This window comes from Pantherophis guttatus, chromosome 7, assembly GCF_059756535.1.
Source record: "Pantherophis guttatus breed Tessera chromosome 7, ASM5975653v1, whole genome shotgun sequence".
Lineage (NCBI taxonomy): Eukaryota > Metazoa > Chordata > Lepidosauria > Squamata > Colubridae > Pantherophis > Pantherophis guttatus.
The window spans coordinates 47,205,033-47,221,849 of NC_142069.1; the positions used below are offsets into that span (position 1 = coordinate 47,205,033).

General features: G+C 39.2%; 1 protein-coding gene across 2 annotated transcripts in view; it reads right to left on the minus strand.

The window, feature by feature from the left end:
* The window catches only part of RAB3IP (RAB3A interacting protein), a 45,506-nt gene that overhangs the window by 3,087 nt on the left and 25,602 nt on the right, over positions 1-16,817 (minus strand). For both annotated transcript variants that reach the window (XM_087874109.1, XM_034403205.3), the window contains exons 5-9: positions 10,659-10,754; positions 10,079-10,156; positions 4,046-4,249; positions 2,929-3,057; positions 1,335-1,447 (exon numbers count right to left, since the gene is read on the minus strand). In XM_087874109.1, coding sequence (XP_087730235.1) covers positions 1,335-1,447; positions 2,929-3,057; positions 4,046-4,249; positions 10,079-10,144 — 512 coding nt within the window. In that variant the 5' untranslated portion in view covers positions 10,145-10,156; positions 10,659-10,754. The remainder of the gene's footprint in view (positions 1-1,334; positions 1,448-2,928; positions 3,058-4,045; positions 4,250-10,078; positions 10,157-10,658; positions 10,755-16,817) is intronic.

Consider the following 16,817-nt stretch of genomic DNA (forward strand, 5'->3'; position numbering starts at 1 on the left):
AGAGAATAATCAGTGTACATAAATGTGCTTTATAACTCCTGCATGTCACCGAAATTATATAATGCAGATGCTAACAAAGTATTGTTTTTTTTGGAGACAAAGAATCAACATTTAAAGTAAAAAGCTGCTATGCAAATATTAGAACATATGCCAGTATCTTCATCTATACATTCTTTTTATAATTATTTGACTTACAAGTAAAATAACATGGATGCCACTTAAATATTAGAAAAAAAGTGAAATTAGATTCTAGAAAGTTATTCTTTTCCATTACATAATTATTCTTAAGCGTACAAAATATTTATTCTTACAACCATAATCTCTAATTCGGCCTCAGAATCACCATCAGTAAATGTTACTACTGCTCCTGATTTTATAAAGAAAATGAACTAGACTCGGTATTAATCTAAACCCCATAAACTAAATTAGGACTCAGAGATTGGATGATAGTGATTCTCAGGCTTACTTAGAGTTCTAATTTATCTTATGGACTTTTGATTAATAGCACAGTCTACTTTCTTAATCTCTCTCATGGCACATCAACTGCCTTTCCCCTGGTAATACCTGCAGGGGGCCACAACCTTCCCTCTCTGTATAAAAGAAGATGGAGGGGTGAAATGCTCCTGGTTCGGACTGGTTCACCCGAACCAGTAGTGATGGCAGTGGGTGGTTCGGAGAACCGGTAGCAAAAATCCATGCTCCCCCCCATTGCCCAGCTGAGCCGCGTGATCATCAGAGTCTTTTTCTTTTTTTTTTTTAAAGCATTTTTTCTACAATCTCTTCGGCCAAAAAATGCTTTTAAAAGTAAAAAAAAAAAGCCTCTGATGATCGCGCAGCTCAGCTGGAATCATCAAAGGCTTTAAAAACATTTTTTCTACAACCTCTTCGGCCAAAAATGCTTTTTAAAAAAATGCCTTTTAAAAGCATTTTAAAAAATGGTTTCAAAAGCCTCTGAGGATCCCAGCTGAGTTGCCTGATCGTCAGAGGCTTTAAAAACCTTTTTTTTTTTTACAACCTCTTCGGCTGAAGAGGTTGTAGAAAAAATGCTTTTAAAGGTAAAAAAAAAAAAAAAAAAAGTTGGCCACCCCCACTCAGTCACATTACCCACCACCACCAAGCCATACCCACAGAACCTGTAGTAACAAATTTTACATTTCACCACTGATGGAGATCCATGCCATGCTGAGAAAGAATTAGTGCATCCTGTAGCTTTCAATGCAGCATTTATGGGGTTTCTGTTTGGAGGTAAATCTGTTAGTCTTTTTTTTTTGGCTGCCAGAATAAAACCCAGCAATATATTCCCAGTACCATAAGATCCTTAAATTGCAACATACTTGGGTCCTCCACATTCAACCGCAGAAGCTTTTACAAATCGAACAGGCTGCAGACCAACAGGCTCAATGCTTAATGTATTGTTTTCTACAGCTTCCAGGACAGCAGAAGCCAACTGAAAATAGACCACAAAAATGCAAGTAGTAGTTTTCTCAAAGTGTTTCTCAAGGCTTGACAAAGCATGCTATGAGCTCTATCTGGAGATATTATTAATTTAACTGTGACAAAAGGAAGTGTGTATCCTCAATACTTTAAATCAGTGTTTCTCAATCTTGGCCTTTTAAAGATGTATGGACATCAACTCCCAGAATTCCTTGCCAGCATGGCTCCCTGGGAATTCTGGGAGTTGAAGTCCATATATCTTCCAGTGGTCCAATTTGAGAAACACTGCTTTAGAAGCACAGGAATGAAAACATGATATATCCAGCTGCCACCACCACCCTTTCCAAAGATATACTACCGGTAGTAGCAGAAATTGCATGAAGGCTAGACACTATCATGGTTCTCATATAAACCAGAACAGGATGTAACACAAAGGAACAAAACCATACAATTCATTAACATAAGAACCAGCTTTAGATTTGCACTGCAAGGAAAGGCAACATTTTGGTGGCCAGTATCATTGGGAAATTTCACATTATTTTCTTCCACATTTTTATAGGCAGGGAGGAAGATAAAAACAAAGCCCATTTTAGAGTTTAATTGCAATTCTCATTTGTTTCTACATTAGAGTATCCCATGCCCACCCTACAAACAGAGCTCAGATATCACAGGTTGCCCATTTATGGATTATGATCAAGAATAAAGCATTCTCAGTATATAATATTTTATATTTTAAGATAGATGGCTTTCAGTTTGAGAAACTAATGAACATATCAGCTTTTAATGCTAGTGGAAAGAAGAATAGCAATGTAGAAGAACTGCCCAGAGATTCTTGGTTTAATATAAAGCTAATTCTGGGTTAATAAGATTAGGAACCAGTGCAATATCTGTATTCAACAGAGTAAGATTTTAGGAGCAGTAAGATCAATAGCAAATTGTAGTACAATATGAGAAACAAAAAGAAAGAAATGTATTATAATCTGGTAAAACTAACTGCAATATTTTCCATTAAAACAGCTTGCAGTTTAAGCAAAGCAGTTATAAAGTGAAGTTGGGACTGTGCTTATGATCTTACTTCAGCTTTCCTTTGCTTTACGGACTTGTGTCATAAAGGTTAAGTTACTTCAGGATCACTAAATGAGGCAGTCACTAATTGTGGACTATATGTAGATTGATTCCTTGAAACCATTTATCAACTGAAACTGTTCAAAGGTTCGATATGCTGTTTTTAAACTCTCAATAACAAATCCAGAAGAAAACTTTTCTCATGAAATAATATTTATTACCTTAATTGTGAAATGGTCCAAAGCTATAGTATATGCAATACAAACAAAATCAAGCCTACCTATAATTCTGTGGAAATACTTTTCAGGTAAAAGAGGGAATTTTGGACTTAACTGAAGATATCAAAATATTTGATGGTAGTTATTTGAAAGGCCTTCTTTCATATTACATAACCAATTTAAGTATCACTATATGTTTTCAAAGCATTACCTCACTTTTTGAGAAGGTTAAGCATGGAAAGATATCTTCTTCATAGATTGTATTGAGAAAAGGGCATGTCCTGTCCATAGTAGGATCATCCTTCCAGGATCTGAATTCATTGTATAGAGATATATCAGCCTAACATTGAAATAAAACAAGCAAAATGAGAGTGCAAGTCTTCATTCAAGAACCATACTATATACCAAAACAATATTGTACCAAACCATAATTAACAAATGATAGACATTACATAGCACTTGCACTTTAGTGATAAAAATCTGTGGACAGCAGAGCTTTGTTAAGAACCCTGAATCCACATTAATTTGCAGGTGCTTCATTCTTCCACTTAAATCAAGATAATTAAACTCCATCGTACCATTGCATAGCAGCTTCAAGGCACTAAACTACAGAACTAGGCAAGTAAGGCAGACTTCCCCAAACTGGGTACCCAGTTCAGCAATAGCTATATTGACTGGGAATTCTAAGAATTGAAGTCCACATATCTGAAGAATACCCCGAACAGAGAAAACTGAACTGAAGTGTTAGTTAATTGTCAACTTCACCCTTTGGCTTAATATTTACATACATATATGCCATTGTTCATAACTTCAATCAATTTTAGTGTAAGCCAAAGTAGCACCGTACTAAAAAAGTTAACAATTTCTCCCAATTCTAATCCTAAAAAACCTGACAACAACTAACTTGCTTAATAAAGGAAGAAGCCTTGTTAAGCCAATGAAACTAAATGCTAACCCTAAATTACATTAAATGTGCAGCTACAATTATATCATTCAAACCACAGTCAGGAGATGGGGGAAGGTAGAATTTGAGTTTTTCCTCAATATAGCATTTCCTTGTATGTGGCTAAAACTGAAACAGGGAAAATCAGTTCCTATCAAAAATATGTTCCAGTCAAAATCCATTCATATGAATATAGCGACAAGTTGCTATTACAGATAGACTTTTCTTTACATTACAAGTTGCAAACATCATTACTGAACAGTTTCAGTTGCATGTGGCAGAAGAAGAGGGCTCAAATCATAACCAAGGACTTTCTGTAAAAGCACCCAATAATCTTTGCAACCCCAGAGCCCCATATTTCACCAAATCCCAATTATTCAAATACCTCTTTGCAGTCCTTTACAATTGGCTGCATCATGTTAACTTCCTGGTTATTGACACCCATTGCACTACTTGTACTCTTGTTCCTTGTGTGGCCTTTTCTGAAGGCTGTTTTTCCACTAGTCTGAAGCTCTTTTGTTGGTGAAGTTGGAGAAGTAGATAGCACTAATGCTTTCAGAGCTGCTACTTCAGCCTGAAGTACATCAATCTAAATATATATCAAAAGAAAAAAGTATTAGAAACATCCCATTCTGCATCTTGCACAGTAAGATGAAATACGATCTATCTATCTATCTATCTATCTATCTATCTATCTATCAGACATGGCCCATTGCCCTTGGAGTTTTCATTAAAAGATAGATGTAAGTATATGTTTCACAATTCATGGCCAATATGATTGAAATAAAAAGAATTGCAACCCCAGGAAAATTAACATTTCAATACATAGGTAGCAAACTAGCAACAAGATTGATTTTGAATGGCAACTAAAATCTGGTGTCTTTTGAACTTCTGTATACATGTTATATTTATGTGTAACAGTAATAGAATTATGAAAAATTCTTTTAGTAGGGGACACACACATTTATATGTGTGTGTGTATGCATATGTGTGTGTGTGTGTGTGTGTGTATTTGTGTGTGTGTGTGTATGTAGGTACAGTGGGGCAAAAAAGTATTTAGTCAGCTACCAATTGTGCAAGTTCTCCCACTTAAAAAGATGAGAGAGGCCTGTAATTGTCATCATAGATAGACCTCAACTATGAGAGACAAAATGAGAAAACAAATCCAGACAATTACATTGTCTGATTTGGAAAGAATTTATTTGCAAATTATGGTGGAAAATAAGTATTTGGTCAATATCAAAAGTTCATCTCAATACTTTGTTATATATCCTTTGTTGGCAATGACAGAGGTCAAACGTTTTCTGTAAGTCTTCACAAGGTTGGCACACACTGTTGCTGGTATGTTGGCCCATTCCTCCATGCAGATCTCCTCTAGAGCAGTGATGTTTTGGGGCTGTCGCTGGGCAACACGGACTTTCAACTCCCTCCAAAGGTTTTCTATGGGGTTGAGATCTGGAGGCTGGCTAGGCCACTCCAGGACTTTGAAATGCTTCTTACAAAGCCACTCCTTCATTGCCCAGGCAGTGTGTTTGGGATCATTGTCATGCTGAAAGACCCAGCCACGTTTCATCTTCAATGCACTTGCTGATGGAAGGAGATTTGCACTCAAAATCTCACAATACATGGCCCCATTCATTCTTTCCTGTAAACGGATCTGTCGTCCTGGTCCCTTTGCAGAGAAACAGCCCCAAAGCATGACATTGCCACCCCCATGCTTCACAGTAGCTATGGTGTTCTTTGGATGCAACTCAGCATTCTCTCTCCTCCAAACACGACAAATTGTGTTTCTACCAAACAGTTCTACTTTGGTTTCATCTGACCATATGACATTCTCCCAATCCTCTTCTGGATCATCCAAATGCTCTCTAGCAAACTTCAGACGGGCCCGGACATGTACTGGTTTAAGCAGGGGGACACGTCTGGCACTGTAGAATCTGAGTCCCTGGCGGCGTAGTGTGTTACTGATGGTAGCCTTTGTTACATTGGTCCCAGCTCTCTGAAGGTCATTTACTAGGTCCCCCCGTGTGGTTCTGGGATTTTTGCTCACCGTTCTTGTGATCATTTTGACTCCACAGGGTGAGATCTTGAGTGGAGCCCCAGATCGAGGGAGATTATCAGTGGTCTTGTATGTCTTTCATTTTCTAATTATTGCTTCCACAGTTGATTTCTTCACACCAAGCTGCTTGCCTATTGCAGATTCAGTCTTCCCAGCCTGGTGCAGGTCTACAATTTTGTTTCTGGTGTCCTTCGACAGCTCTTTGGTCTTCACCATAGTGGAGTTTGGAGTGTGACTGTTTGAAGTTGTGGACAGGTGTCTTTTATACTGATAACAAGTTCAAACAGGCGCCATTAATACAGGTAATGAGTGGAGGACAGAGGAGTCTCTTAAAGAAGAAGTTACAGGTCTGTGAGAGCCAGAAATCTTGCTTGTTTGTAGGTGACCAAATACTTATTTTCCATCATAATTTGCAAATAAATTCTTTCCAAATCAGACAATGTGATTGTCTGGATTTGTTTTCTCATTTTGTCTCTCATAGTTGAGGTCTACCTATGATGACAATTACAGGCCTCTCTCATCTTTTTAAGTGGGAGAACTTGCACAATTGGTGGCTGACTAAATACTATCTATCTATCTATCTATCTATCTATCTATCTATCTATCTATCTATCTATTTATTTATTTTTTATACCACCCTTCTCCCGAGGGACTCAGGGCGGTGCACAGCCACAATAAAACACATATATCCATAAAGAGTAAAAACAGTTTAAAACATATTAAATGATTTGGCCCTATGTTAAAAAAATTAAAACACCCATTAAAATTCATTATTTAAGACAGCCCAGCCTGTTGAAACAGTAAAGTCTTAAGGGCACAGCGAAAAGTACGTAGGTCAGGGATCATACGTATCTCCGGGGGCAATTCATTCCAGAGGGCAGGTGCCCCCACAGAGAAGGCTCTCCCCCTGGGGGTCGCCAGTCGACATTGTTTGACCGACCGCACCCTAAGGAGTCCCTCTCTATGGGAGCGTATTGGCCGGTGGGAGGCTATCGGTGGCAGAAGGCGATCTCGTAAGTACCCAGGTCCTAAGCCATGGAGCGCTTTAAAGATGGTAACCAGCACCTTGAATTGCACCCGGAAGACCACCGGGAGCCAGTGCAGCTCACGCAGGAGAGGTGTTACATGGGTGCGCTATGTCACTCCCATAACCACCCGCGCGGCTGCATTCTGGACCAGTTGGAGCCTCTGAGTGTTCTTCAACGGGAGCCCCATGTAGAGAGCATTACAGTAGTCCAGATGGGACGTGACGAGGGCATGAGTGACCATGCGCAAGGTGTCCCGGTCCAGAAACGACGCAACTGGTAAATCAGGTGAACCTGATAAAAAGCCCCCTTGGCCACAGCTGTCACATGATCTTCTAAAGACAGTCGTGCATCCAGGAGGACACCCAAGTTGCGAGCCCTCTCTGAGGGGGCCAAGATCTCACCCCCAATAGTCAGCAATGGAACCAGCTGGCTATATCGGGACGCCAGAAACCACAGCCACTCGGTCTTCGAGGGGATGAGTCTGAGCCTGTTTCTCCCCATCCAGATCCGCACGATCCCCAGGCACCAGGACATCACGTCAAGGGCATCATTGGGGTGGTCCGGGGTGGAGATGTACAGCTGAGTATCATTAGCGTACTGATGGAACTTCACACCAAAACCACGGATGATCTCACCCAGCGGCTTCACATAAATGTTGAACAGGAGGGGCGAGAGGACCGACCCTTGCGGCACCCCACAGACAAGGCACCTCGAGGTCGACCTCTGTCCCCCTGCCAACACAGACTGCGTGCGGTCAGAGAGGAAGAAGGAGAACCACCGCAACACTGTGACCCCCATTCCTAACCCCTCCAACCGGCGCAGCATGATACCATGGTATATGGTATCAAAAGCCATATCAAAAGCCATATCAAAAACCGTATCAAAAGCCGCTGAGAGGTCTAATAGGACCAGGACAGAGGAACACCCCCTGTCTTGAGCCCTCCAGAGATCATCAATCAATGCAACCAATGCCGTTTCCGTGCTGTACCCCGGCCTGAAGCCGACTGGTACGGATCTAGATAGACAGCTTCATCCAGGTCCTGGGGAAGTTGTCGTGCCACCACACTCTCAACAACCTTCGCCACAAAGCGAAGGTTGGAGACTGGACGATAGTTCGCTAATACAGCCGGGTCCAGGGAAGGCTTCTTGAGGAGGGGCCTCACCACCGCCTCTTTCAGGGCGGAGGGGAAGAAACCCTCACTCAAAGTAGCGTTAATAATCACCTGGAGCCAGCCTCGTGTGACCGCCCGGGAGGCCAGCACCAACCAGGAGGGACACGGGTCCAACAAACATGTGGCAGCGCTAAGCCTACCCAGAATCCTGTCCACGTCCTCGGGAGTCACATGGTCAAACTCCTCCCTGATAACACTCTCGGGACCCCCCTCCGTCACCCCAGTCCAGGCCTTCCCGAATCTGAGCGATTTTATCATGCAGATATTGCACAAAATCCTCAGCCCTACCCTGCAAGGGGTCTTCCCGCACTCCCAACTGAAGTAGGGAGCAGGTCACCCTAAACAGGGTGGCTGGGCGGTTCTCTGCAGACCCAACAAAAGCGGAAAAATAATTAGATTTTGCCACTCTTATTGCCACTAGGTAGATCTTAATGTGAGACCTCACCAGTGTTCGGTCAGATTCGGAACGGCTGGCCCTCCAATCACTATCCAGGCGTCTTTTCCGGCACTTCATCTCCCTCAGCTCCTCAGAAAACCAGGGAGCCAATTGGGATCGGCACCGGGTCAGAGGCCGCAAAGACACGACACAGTCCAAAGCTCCAGCGGCCGCCCTATCCCAGGCGGCCACCAGTTCTTCAGTTGAGTCGTGAGCCAGAGCCTCAGGGAATGGCCCAAGCTCCGTCAGGAACCTATCCGGAACCATCAGGCACCTGGGACGGAACCACCTAGTCGGTTCCATCTCCCTGCGACAGAGGGTAGCAGCTTGAAAGCTAGTCAAAGGAGTGAATGATCTGACCTTGACGAGGGCTTGATGGCTAAATCCTCTATTTCTAGATCATTCAACCGCTGACCAGAGACAAAAATCAGATCCAGAGTGTGTTCCCCCGTGTGAGTGGGGCCATGAACTAACTGGGTCAGGTCCATGGCCATCATGGAAGCCATGAACTTTCGAGCTGCCTCTGAGGTTTCACCGACAGATGGCAGGTTGAAATCCCCCATGACCATAAGTCTGGGGGTATCCACCGCCACCCCAGCTATTATGTTGAGCAGCTCGGGCAGGGCCGCCGCTACGTGGCAGGGAGCCAGGTACGCAATCAGCAAGCCCATCTGCACCCCACAACCCCACTTCATAAGGAGGGACTCACATCCGGCTATCTGAGATACAGTGGCCTCCCTCGGACAAAGACTTTCCTTTATAATAGCTGCCACTACCAACCACCACCACCCCCGCTCCTACCCTGAGCCCTTGGCTGATGGAATGCACAGAAGCTTGGTGGGCACATTTCAACGAGGGGAACCCCCCCTCCCAGCCCCACTGTGTGTGTGTGTGTGTGTGTGTGTGTGTGTGTGTGTGTGTGTGTGTATATGTATGTATGTATGTATGTATATATATATACACACATATACATATACATATACATACATATACATACATACATACATACATATATATATATATATATATACACACACATACATACACACACACACACACACACACACACACACACACACACACATATATATATTGCTTAACATAGGGAACATAAAATATCTAATTAAAAATAGAAAGAAATGGGAACTATGAAGGAACAGTTAAGGACTATGCTAGTGATTTTTTTTTGCCAGGAATTGCTTTAATTTCCTTATTTTTATCTTTTGCATTTTTATATTATTTAAAACTGCAAGCCACTCAGTGTTCAATCTGACAAAATTGAGCAAATAAGTAAATAGATTGATTACACTGGTTATTTCAATAGTGAGCTAAATCTGAAAAGGCTTACCAACTTTGAATACCTATTTAACTCTTTATGCAAAATAATCATCCAAAAAATAAGAACCCTATTCTCAAATGGTGTGAATAGTTTCTCACCAATTTCTCTTTAGATGAGGAGCTCCAACCTTGGCCACTTTAAGACTGGTGGACTTTAACTCCCAGAGTTCCAGAGCAAAACTGGCTGAGAAACTCTAGGAGTTGAAGTCCACCAGCCTTAAAGCGGCCAAGGTTGGAGACCCCTGCTTTAGATTGTTTTGACATAGAAGCAACTAAACTGATTTTTGAACTCTGTACCATGCAGTTGGGAAATCACAAAAAAGAAGCATGCAGAGAGAGAAAGAAAAATTTTGTAAATGCTATAATATCAAGAATTAGAACTCACTTTTCCTTGTGCTTCTTTCAACTGTTTTTCAGCTGTGGCCTGCTTTATATTGGCTTCTCTCACCATCTTATGAGCTTCCTATTGAAAACAAAGCTTATGTGGTATAATTACTTCACACACATCTACACTATATATGTAAAATAGGACCTAAAAATATTCATTTTTAAAATTCTCTTTTATTTTACTTTTATAAGAAGCATTAGACAGAAGAAAGATCTTTTTGGTGATTGCAATTGTGGTGACACAACTTCTGAAAATCTTATAATTCATTCTTGGGAATTTTGCCCATGCCTTAACATTACTGAAGTATAGCACAGTAATTGGAAAAATGAATCTAAGCAACTTTAAACAGTCACAGAGACTTGATGACCTTTGAGAAGCTAACGGTGAAAATATCATTCTAAAAACAAAAACATAAATTTGAATAACATCATCTAACCTATGGAGAAATTTTCTTCATTTTGAATATGCAATGTTCAGAAGCACAATTTCCCAAATTTGCCATGGGGGAGGAAGGGAAGGAATTCAAGGTTTCATAAAATTAGCCTAGAGTATACTATAGCAAAGTCTTTTAACAAACCTCAAAGAGGCTAGCAGTGAGTTCTTCCAATTCCTGGCCAAGTTGATCACGTACTTTGGAAAGCCTCTCACATTCTTCATCTTTTAGTTTGAGCTCCTATGGGAAAAAAATGTTATTCTGACAATCGTACCTGACAGCTTTAACTCGCAAACTCAGAAAGAATATGGAAGTTCATGTTATGTGCAACTAGACAGCCTTGTGCATTTCATTCAGGGATCTAGCTTTTTTTATAACTAATCAAAATGCACACATCCATTTTTAATATAAAATATCACAAAGACAACAGGAGATGAAAGCTCTTATCTTCTTGACTCCTTTTGGACTCATATTACAAGTGGGAGAGTTTAAGAAATAGGCTTCTGACTTAAAGAGCATAGTTCAATATCATATTGAGATTATTAACTATGTCTTTCTAAAGTTATATTAACATATATGTTAAAATCTGAAAACAAAATAAAGCAATAAAAGAACAAGTCCAAATCATGTTACATTAAATTGCTCAAATCATTCAAAATAAAAAATTTAATTTCCCTCACTTTTAAAATATTCTTGTATGGGTCAAATAAAGCTGAAATGATATTTTATGATGAATTAATTTCATTTTTAAATCATAAGCGGTGTATTTTGTCTTTTTTTAACCACCTGAACCACTGATTTTCCAAAACTGAAAATTCCAATTCTTCCTTCCACAAATCAATGTATAACTAATACTTTAATTTTACCTTTTAATAGCTTATAAAATTAAATGGTAAAGAAGTCAATATTGTAGATACTCAGAAACTGCTAACTATCTAGGCTATACTATTCAGTTAGAAGATGTTTCAGCTGTATATACTAATATACTGTAGCTCTATATTCAGCAAGCTTATATTGAAGGAAACTAAAATTCAAAAAGTAATATCTTACAATTGTTAAAATCACCATTAAAAATCAACTGGTTTACAGTATTGATCCCTTTTTAGTCCAAGTATTCCAATGAAATATTTTCCTGCTATTTTTAGTCTTCAATTATACTATGTGAAGTTCTTTTGTGATTCATCTTGCACAATATCACAGGAGCAGCAAGTCCCAAATTATATTGAGATTCTAAGGATTGAATCCTGATACTGCTTACAAAATATCTACTGAATACCTGTATAACAACCCTTTCCACAGCCAAAAAATTCAAAAGAGCGATGATAAATAGCTACAGTGGCTAAACAAAAAATCGAAAAATGAAAAAAAAAGGAACCCAAATAGAACATGACCTCAATAAGATCCCTGGTCTATATTATGTGGCAGCTAACATAGTGTCCACAAGTTGGAGTGCAATTGTCACATTCCCCCCCCCTTTTTTTTTTTGCCTGTAATTAAAGGCATTTTTCTGAACTGGTGAGACAATTAAATCTGTGGAACTTGCACATATGTAGACACAAACCACATTTCACAAAATCATAAATCTTCCATATTTGTAGCCAAATGTGAATACAAAAACTGGTTAACTAAAAAAAAAATTTCAATTTAGGCTGCAAAGTGTTAATCCTCTACACTTTAACAAGTGTTAAAGATAATGTATAGCACTAGGGGGCAGTAAATATTAAGAAACATAAATCAGGGCTGCAAGATCCCAGAACAGAACAGATCTCTCCCTTTGTAGGAGAACATCAAACTTCTGGAATCAGTAGTGCAGCATGCAACTGCTCAGCATTTCTGTTATCAGTCTCTAAAGAGATATAAAAATATTATATTTCAGCAGAATTACAAAGTAGCAATCATTCTGAAGACAAATAAAGCTGAAAAGGCAAGGCAAGGCCATTTTCTGGGGGACAACAACTGGACCAAAAGCTAATTCTGATAATAGTAATAAAGCTCAGACCAAAAAAGAGAAAGTAAAAATAATGGAAGGAATATTTCGTCTTCTTCATATATATCTATAGGGTACTCAACCATCTTCATATATGATTTAAGAGAAAAACAATAAACCAAGTGATGCCCTATAAGAGAAGTACTTATCTTAGAAGTACATGTATATAGAAGTACATATTAGGTACTTCATCAAATTCAAATCAGAAAGATACAGTGCATAGTGTAGACCCAAGACTGCAGAACAGGAACAAGCATCATGAAGATCATACATCTAAAATATCCTTCTTTTCTAGAAAAAGGCAGAATATATAGTTTGAGCTGAATAAGTAATTATAATCTAGAAAGCTTGGAAAAAACATAGAATACACTTTCTTTTTTTTTCTTTTTTTCTTTTTTTAAAATTTGATTTATATGCCGCCCTTCTCCGGAGACTCAGGGCGGCTTACAATGCGTTAAGCAATAGCCTTCATACTTTTGTATATTTATACAAAGTCAGCTTATTGCCCCCACAAACTGGGTCCTCAATTTACCTACCTTAGAAAGGATGGAAGGCTGAGTCAACCTTGAGCCTGGGGAGATTCGAACTTGTAGTAATTGCAGGCAGCTGAATGTTAATAACAGGCTATTAGTCTGCTGCGCCACCAGGCTCTTAACTTTCTTAGAAGTCTTTTTTTTTTTTTATTGAAAAAGTTTTACAATTACATTTTCTCCCCATTCCCCCCCCCTCAACCCTCCCTAACCACCCTAACTCTCCCTAACCCCCCCAACCCTCCCTAACTTTCTTAGAAGTCTTATGTGAAACAAATTCAAATTTTAAAAAATGCTCTTAGTTATTCTACAGCAGAAGTATCACCTTTACCAGACTGTGGATATCTATCTACAAACAGAATTTTTCACTGTTTCCCAAATATATGCTATTACACTGAAATTATAAGACGTGCTAAAACCCCTGCTCAGCTTCAGATATAGCAATTTGCTATAGTTGACTCGATATTGTAAATTTCCATGAAATGTTACTTGCTTTTTGTTTGTTGTATATTGTATGGAATTCTACAAATGTAACCCACATTTACTTCACATTTGACAAACTACCAATTGACATTAATAAGCAAGCTAGTTAAAATATAGGTTGGGTGCCAGGGCAATAAAGTGGAAACAGAGCTATCTCAAAAACTGCTCACTCACTCAGACAGGAGGAACTCATCAATGGTTCATCAAGCAGCACAAAGGTACTTAACAGGTGGTCACAATGATCAATCTTTGGACCTCAACCTTTCAATATTTGTATTATTTGGATGAGGGAAAGCATCTTGGATTTATAAATACATATTGAGTGGGATAACTAATGCTAATTAACACTCTAGAAAATATAGATTCCAAACACTCTTAATAGGTTACAGAAAGAAATCTCCCAGTTTTTCACTTGGGAAACAGAAATCAAATATACAAATGTAAAAAGAGAGTGAGAATATCTGACTTGGTAATTGTACCAGCAAAATACAAGACTGACCATGAGCCAGCAATGTGAGGTGGTGCTAACAAACCAAATACAATTTTAGGCTGAACCAAAACAAGTATAATTTTAAAAGACAGGTAGTAGTTAGTCCACACTAGTCTACTTTAGGCACTGGGCACTGCATTTTGAGAAGAATAGCATTAGGGATTACAAACTAAGCTTCTGAAAAGAGATAGAAGGAACTGGGTATTTTATCTTGAGAAATGATGAATGAAATGGGAAACAATGGTGCTCTTAAAATATATAAAACAATTTAATACAGAAGACAGTTAGGACCTCTTTTCAATTCTATAAGGCACAACATAGAATAATGGATTTGAATTACAGAAGGCAGATTCCATCTGAATGCTAAAATACTTACACAAGCCTAAGTAACACAAAAATGTATGATACTTACAGCTGTTTTATCAGTTTGACCGATTTTGCTAATTGTTATTGGTGTTTTATTACTGGCATTTTATGAAAAACGTTTTAACAGCAATATACATTTTTATTTTTTAATAGTAATTTTATTAGTTTACAATTACAAAGATAAAGCTAATACAAACTAAAAAATGTAACAGTAAAATGTAATAAAAAATTAAAAAGTGCAAAAAAGGAAAAAAATCACATTCAAGAAAAAAGATATATAAAGAAATAACTTCACTCTTCGTCATGACAAGTACAAACAACTTCAGTAGTTTATCCTCTTCTCTAATGATGCAACATAAACACTCTTCATACCATGTGTCATCTTTTATTCAAATAGATTTTCGTCATATAATTCTAGCCAAAAAAGGTCCATTAAGAGTTACCAGAAGTAACAGTAAACTAGGTATATATTCCTGTCCTTTATTTAACACAGTACCTTATCACGTTCCCTAAACATACAACAAAGGATCTCTTCTTCCTATATCTTATGTCTTATTTATAAACAAATTTTGGAGCCGCATCATTCAGTTCTGATCAGCAAAAATCCATTACGAGTTACCACAAACATTTTAACCTTGATCAGATTAACATTTAACCTTGATCAGATAACCCCACTTTATGTTCCTTCATTTTACTTTTAACAATCTTAATATTTATTCCTTTTGAATAGATTCCTTGATTTTTTTCAATTTTCTCTTTGTCTTCTCTGACATCTTTTTTCTAAATCCAAACTAAAAACAGTATACAAATCAATTTTCTGGTTTGTTTTTAAATATTAAGACACCAGATGGTTTCTTTTATCTATATTCATTGTAAAATCTTTATGTGTATCATTGTTGAAATCTGTCATATTTAAATCCACATTCAAATCAGTCTCAGCCTTGTTAAAAAGTCGTAAAAATAACTTTTGAGTGTATTAGTCCCAAATATTCTTAAATTCAAATTATTCAGAATAATTTGGACCTTTAATTATAATTTTTTAATTCCTTCTGGTTCCCTCTAGTGTTTAACCTTCAAGGTCTCGTCTTATGTATTATTCTGATCAACATTTTCCTACAAGAATATTTCTTATATTTAATTTCCAAAATCTTATTTCAAATTCTGCCCCCTTAGTCCATCTGTGACATTCAAAAATCAATGTTGTAATCATCCTTTTGCTTATATCAAAATAGTTTTTAAAAAACCTTAAATTTGCATAAAATGTATTTCACTAAGGACTGAAGAAACCTTACCTGATATACTGTAACTTATCAATTTGCAGGTTCTTAATATCCAAAAAGCAATTAATAAGCAATTAAAGGTGATTAAAAAGGAAGTCTGCAAACCCAGTGTCCTTCTGAAGGCTTAAAGCCATAACTTAGGCAAAGATGGAGATTTCCTCAACTCTCAAGAGTTTTAAACCAGTAGTGTTCCTTACCTTCGCTACTGGTTCGGAACCAGGAGCGCCCGCGCGTGCTTGCTTCGCTCGCACGTGGCACTTCTGTGCATGTGCAGAGCGTCCCTGAGGACGTCTGGGCAGGTGGACAGAGCCTCCCGCCACCACCACTACCGGTTCGCCCGAACCTGGGTAAACTGGTAGAAACCCACCACTGTTTTAAACCCACCAGAGACCACTGTCTTACACTCTCTTTGTGGGGAGTTACTATATGTCTTCATGTATGGTGTGCATGTGGGCAATCCTGATTCCTCTCCTTGTCTGGAGAGGAATAACGAGAAGCCTGCCCTTTTGCTGACTTCTCAGTCCACCACAGTTGACAACTCTGCTCACCGCAGGGTAATCTTCAATTCATCATAGCTTCCCCAGACATCCACAATATAATACTGTTTTTCAATAAACAGTGAAATGGCTTGGAAGCTATCTAAAGGGCAGTGTACATTTTATTGGTATAAAATGGACGTTGGACTTACCTGATACGTCCGTTCTCGTTGTAGGGGAACGGCTGTCACTCTGGGGTCCAACAGTGCCATGCAGCATGTGACCGAGTCTACAAATTAGCTTAGCTCTGCCCTCTAATCCCAGTGTTTCGGCGAGGGCGTTGATGTAGACTGACGTGTCTCCCTAGAACAAGAAAGAGTTAGTACATCTCCCACCCCGTGGGACCAGAAGGGAGGGCGTGACAGCCGTTCCCCTACAACGAGAACGGACGTATCAGGTAAGTCCAACGTCCATTCTCCGCATAGTAGGGGAACGGCTGTCACTCTGGGGACATACCAGAGCTGAATGTCCTCCAGGGCGGGAAAGGAGTTGCGCCGGCCGAGGAAGGAGGAGTCAGGAACGATGAACCGCCTGCAAGACTCGACGGCCGAAGGCAGCATCCGAAGAAGCAAACGCATCAACTCTGTAATGCCGGATAAAGAGCGTGATAGACGTCCAGGTGGCAGCCCGG